At 41.5% G+C, this 15061-nt stretch overlaps 1 protein-coding gene across 1 annotated transcript; it reads right to left on the bottom strand.

Moving 5' to 3' along the window:
- Positions 1-11295: 11295 nt before the first annotated feature.
- On the bottom strand, positions 11296-14403 carry LOC149394890 (uncharacterized). Its single transcript, XM_089614144.1, has 4 exons — positions 14253-14403; positions 13777-14168; positions 11772-13062; positions 11296-11615 (listed from the first exon to the last, which is right to left on the bottom strand). The coding sequence occupies exons 1-4, from the start codon at positions 14401-14403 to the stop codon at positions 11296-11298; spliced, it is 2154 nt and encodes a 717-aa protein (XP_089470270.1).
- Between the last annotated feature and the right edge of the window lie 658 nt (positions 14404-15061).

Raw genomic sequence — 15061 nt, forward strand, 5'->3', positions numbered from 1 at the left:
CGGAGGTTCGATTATGGTACTCCTTTGCAGCCTCCCCATCTCTCATCTTCCATGACCTCAAAACATGACGATAACGCCTTCTTTCCATTTTGCATGCCAGCCCTTAATGGTGAAATTTTGTATAATCCCATCCTTCATGTTCTCCCATCCAGCTCCGGGGTGATCCCGTAGCTTCCTTTTCCAATACTCCAATACCTTCCAGTGGACCTTTAGTTGCGCAAAGGATACTTGCAATCTTTCTGGAACTTGCAACACTTTAAAACGGATGTCTATGTTATTGCACCACTCTCGTGTGCCGACGATATCTGTTGTCGCGCTACTAAGAACTGGAGGATTCGTCTCTAAGAATTTGATCATGAGGTCACCATCAGCAATCCGGCTCTGGCTTTCCGCGATCACGTGTTTCGTTACTTCAACGTCCATCTAACAAAGAAGAAAGAGAAAAAGCTAAACGTACAACATAAATAAATAAAAAATTAACTTACATGAGTAGGGGGAAGCCGTGCGATCGATAGCGAACGGGGTCGTAGGTTCGTTGCTCTGATACCAACTGTGACGACCCGACTTTTCGGACCGTCATACTAAGCTTAATTCTATTACTTAAAAAAAGTGGATAAATTTTTTTTTTGGTAGACTTTATACGCACACACACAAATATATATATATATTGTATGTATCAAAACGAATAACTTCAGGGAAAAAAATTGATAACTCAAATCACAAAGTTTTGAATTCTTTGATAGCTAAAACTCAGGGTTTCACAGAAGAAAAAGGGTCGGTCCGGCCCGACCCGACCCTTTTGACAACTTTAACTACGGATGTCTTCCTTGAGTTGGTGTACGATAGCCTCGGGTTGTGGACATCATTACCAGTCGTCGCACTAGTATTTTTAAAAAAAAAAAAAAAATTGATCCCAAGAATAATATGTGCAAATACTTTTATGGAGAAAATATTGTTTTTAAGTTGTAAATAATTCTTTTTATTTTTATAGATTTTTTTAATGGTTTCATTTATATATTTTTACAGGCTCTATTTAACTTTGTTTAAAATTTATAGTTTCCTTCTAAAGAAAAAAATTAGTGCTTACACTTAGAAACACTACTATTCTTGAATGGATTTAAAACACCCACTATTTTAGAAATGTTGGACTTAATTTCCCCTCCATTTTTACACTCTTATCAATTTCCTTTCTTTTATTTTTCATTAGTCTATTTCTTATGAGTTGTTACAATATTTTAACAGTTATTTACTGATTTTGTTATTCATTCTTTATCTTTGAAAAGTCTATAATGGTCTTTTGTATATCATGCTTAAAATATTGATGGCTACATTGATTATTTATTTTAATAAGCTGCAATATGAAAATAAATTCAGCCATCTTTTTTTTCTAAGAGGAAGAAAGACTAAAAAATGCAGCGAGATGGTGGAGATTATTAATATTTTTATACAATGAAAAAAAAATTAACTAAAGGTTAAAATTGTAACAAATATTGTAGCGGTTTTTTTCACCACTCATTTTGTTTAACAGACAACGCCATTTTGTGTTACCTGAAATCTAGAAGCAACAAGTTGTTTCTATCTTCGCTTATAAATTAGGTCACAAACTTTAAAACACGCTTCTTCTTCCTCACCGAGCATTTAAATTTTTTTGCCCAAATTCTCAAAACCTCTCTCTCTCTCCCATTTTTCTCATCAAGGAAGCTCTGGCCACATCACCACCACCACCATCATAACTCCGACTCCACAACTCTGGTGAGTCTCTACTACTCTTTCTCTCTTTCTTTCCTTTTTTCTCTCACTATCTCTCTCTCTCCGCTTGGAAGCTCCTACCACCACCACATGCGCATTCTCCGTCTTTGCCTCCTCCAATAAGTTTCTTCTATATCTCTCTCTCCCCTTCTATTTTTCAATTTTTTCTTCAATTTTTTTGGGAACCCCAAACCCCTCCGACCTGCACCACTCTGGCCCACCATCACCCCCGCCCCACCACAACCACCATCACCACTGCCCCTTCACCACGGCACCACCATGCCACCACCACTACTGCCTCTTCACCAAACCACCACCATGCCACCACCACGCCACCACCACACCACACCACCACCGTGGTCCTACCATTACCGCCCCATCCCCACCACTACGCTATCACCACGACACCACACAACCACCACCGCCCTATCACCACCACATCTGCCACCACCGCCCCACCACTCTCTCTTTCTCTCTCTCTCTCTCTTTGTTTATCGCAGCTCCGCCGTCGCAGCCCGGTATAATTTTCTCTCTCTCTCTCTCTCTCTCTCTATCTATCTCTCTCACTCTCTCTCTAACTAATCTGAGACCCTCTTATTCACTAACTCTCTAACTTTGTCTCTCCAACTGGCAACCCCTGCCCGCTTCCTCCCAGCCTTGCTGTCACAGCCCCAGTATAATTTTCTCTCTCTCCAACTCACCCGAGACCCTCTAACTCTATCTCTCTCCAACTCGCAGCCATCCCCGCTTCTAAAGATGTTTCTTCTGCTAGTGAGTGGAAAAGGAATTCACTATATAAAAATTAGTCAATAGTAAACAATTGTATTAACCGTTAATTTTAACTCAGCCTCCCCCTGAATCTAAGCTCCCATCACTTCGACTTAAACACTCCTTGTTGCGATTTTTACGCGCGCAAGTGCACGTGTCGCTCAAGTAATAAAGTGGATTAAGTACGAGTGTCGATCCCACGAGGAACAAGCTTAATTAACATACAAATCAACTAGCACGAATTGAACTAAAGATGAGATGGAAAGATGTCATAAATTATCGACAAGTTCTAACGCAAATAATTAACAAAATACTCAAATAAAAGTTGTAAGCAGAAAGAGAGGCTAAGGACCAAGGCTTCACGGGTTTATTCAACGGTTTGGATACACGAATTTGACGCACATTCAATAATCAACACACCACTCTTTGCTAACTATACTCACAAAATAATATTGCTAAATCTCTCTCGAGCATCTAACACCCTATGTCAAAATTAGGAAAATCTTCTCTCGATCTCAATCCCTAACAAAAACATGCATTCATAACAAGAGCATTCACACGATTCTATGGCAACCTAACTATCTCTAGCCTAGGCATGCATCATAGTAATTCAAACCAAAACACTAACAACCTAATCTTTCTCAAGCATCAAGTTGAAGTATAAAATCATGAACAAGGTAGCTAATCTCGATCAAGCATTAAAAACGGATTTGAATTAAGCAAAGTAGTAGAGAATGAAAATTGAACTTCAATATATTAAATCATATCCATAATCGAATCCTAAACCCGCTACGCCATAGTCCTTAATGGAATTAGTTCATGGCGTAGCAAGAAAACAAAAATAAAATAAAAGAATAGGAAGAAGAAGAAACCATAATTGAAAACTAAATTGAAAATTAAAATACGGGAGTTCAAGATTAAAGGAGAAGAATAAAACTGTGATTGGCGTGAATTGATGAAGAAAGGTTCTCCTCTTTTTCTCTATCTCTCCCAAACACTAAGTGAAAACAATGAAAAAGTGCCAAAAGTCCTAAACAAGAGGTTGAGAAGTGTATTTATAGGCTTAGGTCGAAATTAGGGTGTTTTTTCTAATTTTCGGAGTAGACTGGGTAACAAAACTTGATCCGACGGCTCAGATTGCTCCAGAAAATGCCTTTCCTCTTTTGGTTTCGCGCACCTTGCGGCGCGCGGTCCGAGGGTCACGGCGCGAGGTAGATCTTCTCGGGAGGTCGCGTTCCGCGCTTGACGCTCGGGGATTTTCGACGTTAAAGTTCTTCAACCTCGTGGCGCGCGCTAGGAGGGTCGCGGCGTGAGGTCAACACTTTCACACCCTCGCGGAACGCGCAAACTGCTCGGAGATGGCTCGGGATGATTTCCGTACCTCGCGGCGCGCGCTAGGAGGGTCGCAGCACGAGGTCTGGATGTCTTCTTGACTCCTTCTTCGTTCTTGACTCGTTTTTTATCCCGAATGCCTCGATTTGTACAAATTTACCCAGAGTATCATAGAAATCCCATTTTTTACCTGAAAACCTTCAAAACACATGAAAAACCTCAAAACTACTCAAGAACAAGCTCGGATTTAGTTGGGATGATAGGAGTTTTCTACGTACGACACGCACCTATCACTCCTCAAGTGTTTGTTTATTTTCAAGGTCAACAACAGTGAATACTCAATCACGAAACACAAAATCCAAACACGAATCTAATGCTTTTGAATCGGGAATAGTTTCTAGAGAATAACAACACACAAACAGTTTCTTAGTCTGTCATTCTTGCATCTCTACGAATACTAATTGTGTGAACGAATGCGTCGAAGAACATTAAGGGCCAAAGCTTTCTTTTATAGTGGTCAACACTTTTGGAAGCCAAAATAGAGTTTCCTTACATATTCAAGCAGAGAAAATATTCGTAGAAAGTTTTCTGCTAACAATCTTGGCGAAACAGGAAACTTGCCAAATATGCAGATTCTGCGCACAACGGCGAAGATGTCTCAACATATCATGGGCTATGTTGCAAGACACCTTGCCGTTAAAAAACAAGTCAACAACACATACTGCTGTTAAAAAAATTAGTATAGATTCTTTATCAACTAAAGATTTCTTGCTCAGCTCAATGGCTCTTTCTTTGGAAAAGTATTGGAGATGCTGTCGGTCGTTCTCACAAAAATCCAAAACATTAAATTCGATGCAACTCACCGAGTCACCAAAAAGTTCATCAAGGCCCAAAAGGAGCCAAATACCAATCCAATACAGGCCCAAACCGAGCCTACACTCGCACGCATCGCAGCCGCGCCCGAAGCGGCTGCGAGCGTCGAACGAAGGGAAGCACACGGCGCACATGAGCTTTAGCGCACCGCGTTCACACGCGTCCCTAGAACTCCCCCTTCCCCCGCACGCCTCAAAAATGAGTGCGACGCGCCCAACATCTAGTGTGGCGTGCCGTGCCGGCCCCTGTGAGGCGTGCGAGCCTTGCCTGTGAAACCCCAAAACTTAGCCATTTCATAATTAAAATTTTGGTGGATGTGAATTCTTTTTATGACCTTATATTTTTGTGCTAGTGTTACGTCTGCTTTAGGTTGTTCCATTGTTGTCTTATATGAATTATATATTTTAGATGAGTCGAGAAATATAAAATATTATTTTATAGAAGTTTTAAGGTATATATATATATATATATATATATATATATATATATATATATATATATATATATATAAGTCTACAATAAAGTGTTTTAAACAGTTTATAGAAAATGATTTTCTTTTCACACGTATATGTATATATATACAGATTGTACATCTATATAATATAATAAACCACAATGCAAATTTACTATTCATATACTATTCATTTTATTCTTAACCAATAATATCACACCACCTCATCTCTCTCTCTCTCTTGAGATTAATTTTGGACAGTTTTTCTCTTTCACTCTCTCTCCCCATTTCATTTTAATGAGATTAATTTTAAACAGTTTTTTTCTCTCTCTCTATTACCGCTTATTTTAATGAGATTAATTTTGGACAGTTTTTTCACTTTTATTAATACACTTGATATTCACTTGAAACGGAAATATATTTGTGGGAAAAAAAAACTTGTATTTTCTTCAAGAAATCAGAACGATGAACTCTCACTTCCACTCTACCTACCACTGCTTGCGCGGGTGTTTCCCTCTAGGCAGAACGCTCCACTATAGCGCGTTCAACCAGCGCCGACCGCCCGTCATCCTCGCTGCTCCACTGTACAATTCTGTCTGTGTACTATCCTTTCTTGTTTATTAAAAAGGCCGTGTTTTTTGTATTTAATTCAATTTTGTTCTCTTTTTGTTTTAACATCAGTTCACGTTCTTTCTGTCTCTTAGATATGAAAAAGATATTAGAGCTGGATCCCACAAATGAACAAGCAACGAAGTCAATTCGTCGCTTGGAACCACTTGCAGAAGAAAAACGGGAAAAGATGAAAGAGGAAATGATCGATAAGCTGATGAATTGCTTTTTTTTTTGCACTTTTTTTAGTTTTATTTTTATAGGGTTTAATCATACAAAGCCTTTGACATTATTCCGGTGATTGATTGTAAATATTACTTGACAAGCATTAATAGATTTGTGTAAATAGAGGGCTACGTTGGTTTTGTGTTAACACCGGGCTGGGTTCGTCTTGTAAATGCAAACATCAGATTTCTTAAATTAAGCAAGTTTAACTGTGTGTGTGTGTGTGTGTGTGTGTGTGTGTGTGTGTGTGGGTGTGAAAATTCAACAGATATAAACCAATTATTCATCTACAGAGCGTTTTTTCCAAAAACAAAATATTCCTCTACATAGCGTTTTTCCAAAAACAAATCATTTTTAAGATAATTTTAAGCTGACTCTTAAGTTTAGGATGTTTTGATTCCTCAAATTTATGGCGTGTCGTCCACAGTAGTACCTGTTTCTTAAAGAAGGGACTTAAAATAACCACCAGGCGAATTTCAGCTGCATACATTGCCTAAACGATATCTTTTTTTATAAAAAGAACATTGTCTATAAGATATAGGGTTACATAATTTGGTTTTGTGACATTTTGCCTTTCTTCTGTGTCATTCATCAGAACTTTGGTTTGCGTAATATAGCCACAAGCCAAATATATAAGACAATTTTTCCCCCTTCGGTAGTTTCTTAAAGCTGTCATGGAAAGAAGTTTTATCATACGGGAAAGCTCTGGTTGTGTGTGTATTTGTTTGATTTGCCTGTCTTAAACGCCCTACTTCAACTGTTCGGTCCTAATTTCATGAGGACATTGTCATCATAGTCAGAAACTTAGTAATTGTTGGTTGCTCTAAACTAGAATGTGCCAGCTCTAAAGATGTCTTGATGATCCGTGCAGGGAAGCTGAAGGAAATGGGAAACTCTTTGTTGGGTCGTTTTGGAATGAGTGTCGACAACTTTAAGGCTCTCAAGGATCCGAACACGGCCTCGTATTCTGTTTCGTTCCAACGTTAGATTTGTAATACATTTTACTCCGGGGGAGAAGAACAGGAATTATGATTCCATGTATTGAGCTTCTTGAAATAGTTTTTTTCATGATGGTTCACATGTAGTTTTATTACTTGCTTGAGAGAGCTCAAATCAGGGAGATTTGTTTGTTCTCTGATTTTTCCGTAGCTACTTCGAAGTTTGTTATATATTAGTTTCAGAAGTTGAAATTTGGAACTTCATTGGTGCTGCAGTGAAAAACTAGGGTCAGAACTGTAACAGTATGTGTTTGGTCGATGCCCAAAATGTTGATATCTTTTCAGGGCTGGAATGTCTTGATGATTTTATTCAGTAAGAACTGCAACAGTTGAAATCAGTAAACTTGGTAGATTAAATCATACATATATATATATATATATATATATATATATATACATATATATATTTATTAATTATTTACTGATTACAACTACAAACACCACGTGCGAAGCACGTGTTTCAGACTAGTATACATATATTTATTGAAAATTCTGATTAGTCGCAAAGACAAGATGTCGCACACAATGTGTTGACAATGTGTCCGACAACTTGCTTGAACACAGATATGGATAAACAACAAAAAGCAGTAAACAAATAACACACGATATGGTTACCCAGTTCGGTGAAACACACCTACATCTGGGGGCACGCTGCCAGTGGAAAGGATTTTCACTATCTTGTAGTCAATAGTACACACAAGGTTTATATCTGATTACAATCAAAAAATCAATAAAACCTAGAGACTATTACTACCAGTGATCACCTAGACAGGGACTCCCCCTGAATTTGAGCTCCGTCTCAATTCCACCCTTCGAGCAACCTCCTGGCTCGGATGACCTTTAGTCTTCAGCAGATCGTGAACCTTCAATCACGAGAACACAAAACCCAAATCTCACAAACACTCAATCTTTGTGGAATAGTGTTTGAGGAATTACACCGCTCTTATCAAAACACAAAGCCTCCCAATCCGCCGGTCTTGCACGTCTAGGAGCTCTAGGTATTTTGATAAAGCGTCAAGGCTGCTAAGGGAGAGCGCATGGCTTTTATAGCAGCTGTACAATCCTGGAAGGTATCTCGGGTTTCCTTACCCGGCCTCAAGCGAATATCACAAAGTAAAGACTCCAACAAAGTGAATATTCGTGCAATGAAGATAGCAGCGAAGGATATCTTGCAATGAAGGCTCCAGCGAGGCAGATATCTTGTAATGAAGACAGCAGCGAGGCAATAACTCAGCAATAAGACATCAGCGAGGCAATCTGTCAAAACTGGAAACTTGCCTGAAATACTGTCTGCACACACGAGGAAAGATGTCAAACCAGAAGTGACAACATAACACCCGACATCTTTCCATACCACTTGCACTAAAAAATAAAGCCAACAAAACAACGTAACAACAATCTCCCCCTTTGGCTATTTTTTAGGCAAGCACTTCCAGGACCAGTTCTCATACAAGCGTCAAAACCAGAAAGAGAGTCAAAATAAATGACCTCATGACGCCTCTCCCCCTGATTGCCTCAAAAAGATACCAAAGGCAAGGATCGACCAACACAGAGGGAGGAACAAAAGCCTGAAAAGGGAATGAGAACTAGGAAAACAGCATATCATTCAGCAGAAAAAGTACGATAGAGCTGTCTTACAAACCATCCAAAACAAACCATATCAGTCTGAAGCACAAAGGAAAAGTAGCAAAAGATGTCTAGAAACGAGAATATTACAGACCAGAAACGAATCAACCAACAGTATCCTGATCATTCTCAAAGACATACACATCATCTTCAGAAGCAGAGTCTTCAGTGGCTGGCTGAGAAGAGGTGGCCGAGCTCGGGGTAATAAGGTCTTTTAGAAGAGCTTCACACTTGACTTTCCTGGATGAGAGAGTCTCGATGGTCTTTTTCAGAATCTCAACCTCTTCAAGGAGTTCTTTCACCACGTTTCTCTGAACATCTTCAGACATGGAACTCAAGTGGAGATTGCCCGCAGGTGCGTCAGATGTCTCGCCAGAAGGTCTGACAAGATCCTGAACATGTTTCCCTTCAAATAATTTGGGACTGAAGGAAAGGGCACCAGGACGCTTACCCACCACATCAGAACTCCTCAAGATGTTCTTATTTTGATCAAGCAGAATCCCAGTGATAAGAGAGGGAAAGCCGATGGGAAGCTTTACTGCAAAAGACTTGGCATGTTTTGCCAAGTGATCAAAAACAAAATCACCAAAGTCGAAAGAGGAGCGAGTACCTATCTGAAAAATGAGCCGAGCGAGATCTGCTGTGATGCTGGACCCATGAGAGGAGGGAGCCCAGTTGGCGATGCCAATGCGATACAAGACAGAGTACTTGACGGTGAGCTCGGCAGAGGGCAAAGTTCCCTTTGAGGGCCAGACCTTGGTCTCATTACCAGTAATTTCTTGCACGATGACGTCTAGAGAGGGAACACGATCAGCAGTGATGATCTTCCCACGGCCCAAAAACTTGTTGATCACATCAGGAGAGATCTCAAAACAGTGACCTCTGACAAAGACCTTCCTGAACTCTGGGTCTTCTGGAGAATCAAGGGAAGAGGAGAGGTTAACAATGAACTCTTTAACCGGCGCCGGATAGAATACTCCAATGCCAGTGACAGTCCTCAGCATCTCGGCGTCGTGAAGAAGCTCCATAATGGCATCAATTTTCAGCGCCTCAGTGGACAGTTCCTTTTCAGGAAAAATGGCGCGATGATAGACATATCTCCACTTGAGAACACCGTCTTCTTTGTGGAAGGAGACATTATCCATGGGAGCAGCAGGAATATTCTTCGGCAGCTTTTGTCCTCCTACAGACCTTTTGTTTCCCAAACCAAGAGGGATTACAGAGTCTTCTTCTTCAATCACCTGGTCCTCAACAACTGGGGACAAGGGAGTCTGAGCCGGCTTCTTCACACGTTTCTTGATCATGCCCATCTTTTCCCTTTTCTTTTTCTGAGCCGGGATGGGGACAACTGAAGAGCTTTCTTCTGAAGACTTCATCTTCTTCCTCTTCTCAGACAGAAGAGTAGCCAAGCACACATCATCATCTCTCTGAGTCTTCTTCTCCAGAGAAGTGAGGATGTCCTCTGCAGCCTCTTGAATCTGATCACCCTTCCTCTTTTGCCCCAGGGAAGATGTGGGCACATCTTTCGTGACATCTTTGTTCAAGCCCATCATGCCACCAATGACATCCTCAGGTGTAGGCTCATGATCATCAGGGCGCGAAAGCTTATCTCTAGTACTATCATCAGGGACATTAGGAGCTTTGGGGTTACCTCGGACAATCTTATGGGGGCTCTCGATAGGAGACTCTCCAGACCTAACTTCTTCTTCGCGATCAGCATTGTCTTGTCCCTTTTCCGAGGAGGAACTGCTGGAGCTTGCTTCTCCTGTGATGTCGGCGATGGAAAGGGCAGCTTTCTTCAGAATAGCGCTTCTGGCGGCAGAGAGAGATGGGTTCTTAGGAGGGACCGTTAACCCAGCGTTCGCACCTCCGGCCTGACCATCGGTGCGTATGCTGGGTTTCAGACCTCGAACCCGGACACCATGCATGTTACTCTCAGCACCAGGTTTCTTTGAGGCGACATGTTTCTTCTTCATCGTGGCTTTCTCTGAAGGAGTGGTAGTACTGATTCCACTTCTTGTCCCAACCATTTTGAATAAGAATTTAGGGAAACTGCCACAAGGGTAACTGTCAAAATGGGTAAGAAAGCAAATTCGGGAAACAAATCTTAAGAGCGCTGAAGAAGAATAGGAAATTTCGAAATTCAAACAGGAAATAACTTCCCCTTCTTTCTCGGAAGAGTAACCGTCTGCATGAATGAGAACATGGCAAGAAAAACAACGTCGCAGCTTTAAGTGGGCCTTGAACGTACCTAGGCCCTGAGAGACAACACTTGGCATTTTAGCCCGGCAAATCAGTCGAATGGGCCAACCAGAAACATAGGCCCATGAGAGAAAAAACACAATAGTAATGCGAACAAGGATCAACGAAGGATTAGCACATAGGTTAAGACCAAAAATTCCCCCGATAAACTTTAATTGCTATTGATCAATAACGCATAACCAAAGTGAGGACCGAAGATCTTCAAGACTTTCAACATCCAAAACCTTAGCAAAAATGTCAGCTAGTTGATTTTTAGAGATAATCATACCACTGATGTTGTTGCAGAACAATGTCTTGACATCTTGGCCGACACTATACTCAGCACTCATTTGTTTCAACCACAAAGGTAGAGTATTGCTGCTACCAGCTACAATATATTCAGACTCTGCGATGCTTTTTCTATCAACTGCACTTCCTTACAGTGCGCTTAGCCCGAGAAAGATGGCTAACTTTAGGATTAGCTTGATACAGAGCACACACACCAATACAGTAAGCAATATCTAGACGGCTGGTGGTGAGATATGAAAGGCTTCCAATAAACCGTATCCCATCTTCAATATCACCAATGACCTCTTCAACATGATGATTTTTCTGAATAACTGTAGAAGGGGCACATATTTGCGGCACAGCTTCAGTCTCCTTGTCAGGGAATGACTTATCCCGAGAAGAATCGTCTTTAGTCACAATGCCGACCACTTTGTCACCAACATCTGTCCTGACATCTGTGCTACTAGATAAAACTTCATCCTCATCATCAGCACTTTCAAAATCATCATAAACCTCATTAACAACCACATTTATAGACTCCATCATAAACTTGGTGCGTTTGATAAAGGCACAATAAGCACAACTATTTCTGGAATACCCAAGAGAGATACCTTCATCACTTTTGGAATAAAGCTTACGACGAGGAGCCCGACCAGCAAGGATGTAGCACACAGAGCCAAAGACATGGAAGTACTCGACGTTCTTTCTCCCCCTCCATATCTCATACTGAGTTACAGTAGTGCCCGAACGAATGATAACTCTGTTATGAATATGGCAAACTGTGTTGAGTGCTTCAGCCCTCAAGAGTAGAGGAATGTCTTTGGCAAGCATCATCAATCGAGCCATTTCCTGAAGAGTCCGATTCTTTATTTCAACAACCTCATTTTGTTGTGGGATGATGGGGCCAGAAAATTCAGGAGCTATTCCTTCTATGCTTTCTCCTTTGTCTCTTTGCACTTGCCCTTTTCCACTGAGACTTTCAGTTTGCATAGGACCCATCAAGTCCATGTGTGGGAACTCCAGAACACGTGAAGTGGTAAGATGTTGCACCATCTTGTGCGACTTCTGAACCTGTTTTCCTATCCTAGCTTCATCTGCCTTGGACATGAGACACTTGGTGACTTGAGAGACTTTGACCGGGGACCACATGTAACAGTCGTCCGGAGTCCTGGTTCCTTTCATAAGCTCAACATGTTCCTCATTTATCACAACACACTCATCACGAGTAAAATCAACACGTAAGCTCAAGTCACAAAGTTGGCTAATGCTAATAAGATTAGCAGTGAGGCCTTCAACCAACAAAGCCTCTGTTAAGCAAGACAAACCAGGATAATTAAGTTGACCTTTTCCAATAATCTTTGCCTTCACTCCATCACCAAAAGTAACATGACAGTTAGAGTAAGGTTTTATGTTGGATAAAAAGGTTTGGTCACCTGTCATGTGTCGAGAACAACCACTGTCAAAGTACCAATCGTTACCAGTGAAGGCATGCTGAGAGGTGTAAGCAAGGTTGGCGCGATATGACTCATTTTTCACTCTCCATTCCATACGAGATGAGGGGGAACGACTTGGTTGAGCTTGCCTATGGGATGATTGATGCCGATGAAGATTCCTCCCATATAGACGATAACAAAATGGCCGAATATGACCCCTACGTCCACAGTGATGGCAGACCCAACGAGGTCTGTTGACAAGAGACCTGGTTGGTCTATAAGGATGTTGCTGATGCTGATTCTGGAACTTGTCACGAACAGATGTCTGAGGCATATTTCGCGGCATCTGGGAAGCAGACTTTTGAGGGACAAAAGTAGTCTGAGACGTGGAAGCACCGTGAGTATACCCAAGCCCCTTCATGTTCTTTGCAGACTTTCCAACAGCCGACTTTTGAGGGACAAAAGTAGTCTAAGACGTGGAAGCACCGTGAGTATACCCAAGCCCCTTCATGTTCTTTGCAGGCTTTCCAACTGTGAGAATTTTATCAAGGCTGTCGGTGCCGGAGTTCAGCATCCTGACTGATTTAGTCATCTGATCCAGCTCTCCATTCAGCCGACTGACTTCCTTCTTTAGATCCACAATCGTCTCTAGAAGCCTTGCCTTGTCTTCAGTCAGAGTGAGAATAAGAGCACTCTGTTTGTCGAGAATCTGAGACTCCTCAACCCATTTGGTGTGCAAGGTATTGTATGCGTCATTCATGGCATCGTCAGATAGTTCTCCATCTAGAACAATTTTCTGAGAACATTCACCAAATTTATCAGTAGACTCATGAGCAGTAAAGGCCACAAAATTACTTATCTTATCAGAGTCGCTATCTTCATCCGAAAAGGTAGCGTTGTACCCATTTTCCTGTTTCTTGAGGAAATTAGGACACTCCTTTTGAATATGTCCGAAACCTTCACATTCGTGGCACTGAATGCCTTTGCCTTTGCCAGGTCGTTCACCGCTATCACTGTTCCTGTGAGGGTTGACATCCTTCTGGAATCTTTGTTGAAACTTGTCCTTAACATCTTGTGAGACATTTTTTCCATTCATCTGGTTGAATCTCTTCATGACCCTGCTATAATTTATTGCAAGCATAGCTATAGTATCGTCAATGTCACTATCAGAATCTGAGTATACCTGATCCTTTTGTTTATGAATAGAGCCTTTTAGGGCCACCCCTTTGTGTTTCTTCTCTGTCTTGGGCAGGGAGAGCTCAAATGTCATGAGAGATCCCATAAGTTCATCAAACTTCAAGGTTTTGAGATCATGGACTTCTTCAATAGCCGTGATCTTCATTTTGAATCTGGGACTCAAAGCTCTCAGAGTTTTCCGAACAAGATCTTCGTCGGTTATGGGTTTCCCAAGAGAGTAGGATTCATTGGCAAGGTCTCGGATGCGAATGTTGAATTCAGCAACAGATTCATCATCAAGCATAGTAAGGGCTTCAAAATTGGTTGTGAGGTATTGAAGCTTCTGCTCACGGACCTTTGTGGTACCCTCATACGCAACAGCAAGGATTTCCCAGGCCTCTTTGGCACTAGTGCATGTATTTATCAACCTGAAAACATTTGTATCGACCCCATTAAATATAGCATTTAGAGCACGTGAGTTACCAAGGGCCGCCTCCTCTTCAGCAGGATTCCAGTCTTTTTCCGGTTTTACACCAATAGGGACTCCTTTGTCATCAGCCTGAACAGGAGCTTCCCACCCGTGTATCACTGCTTTCCAGGTTCTGCTATCAAGGGACTTCATGAAGGCAGTCATGCGTGCCTTCCAATAACCATAGTTGGTTCCGTCGAGTACTGGAGGGCGATTGACAGAACCTCCTTCTCGGGAACTATCCATAGTAGGCAATCAGAAAGAAAATACAGGAAACCACCTAAGAGATCAAGGTGCCTGCTCTGATACCAATTGAAAATTCTGATTAGTCGCAAAGACAAGATGTCGCACACAATGTGTTGACAATGTGTCCGACAACTTGCTTGAACACAGATATGGATAAACAACAAAAAGCAGTAAACAAATAACACACGATATGGTTACCCAGTTCGGTGAAACACACCTACATCTGGGGGCACGCTGCCAGTGGAAAGGATTTTCACTATCTTGTAGTCAATAGTACACACAAGGTTTATATCTGATTACAATCAACAAATCAATAAAACCTAGAGACTATTACTACCAGTGATCACCTAGACAGGGACTCCCCCTGAATTTGAGCTCCGTCTCAATTCCACCCTTCGAGCAACCTCCTGGCTCGGATGACCTTTAGTCTTCAGCAGATCGTGAACCTTCAATCACGAGAACACAAAACCCAAATCTCACAAACACTCAATCTTTGTGGAATAGTGTTTGAGGAATTACACCGCTCTTATCAAAACACAAAGCCTCCCAATCCGCCGGTCTTGCACGTCTAGGAGCT

Source organism: Urtica dioica, chromosome 5 (genome assembly GCF_054948205.1).
Source record: "Urtica dioica subsp. dioica isolate 48M chromosome 5, U.dioica_male_clone48M_v1_H2, whole genome shotgun sequence".
In the NCBI taxonomy this organism is placed as follows: Eukaryota; Viridiplantae; Streptophyta; class Magnoliopsida; order Rosales; family Urticaceae; genus Urtica; species Urtica dioica.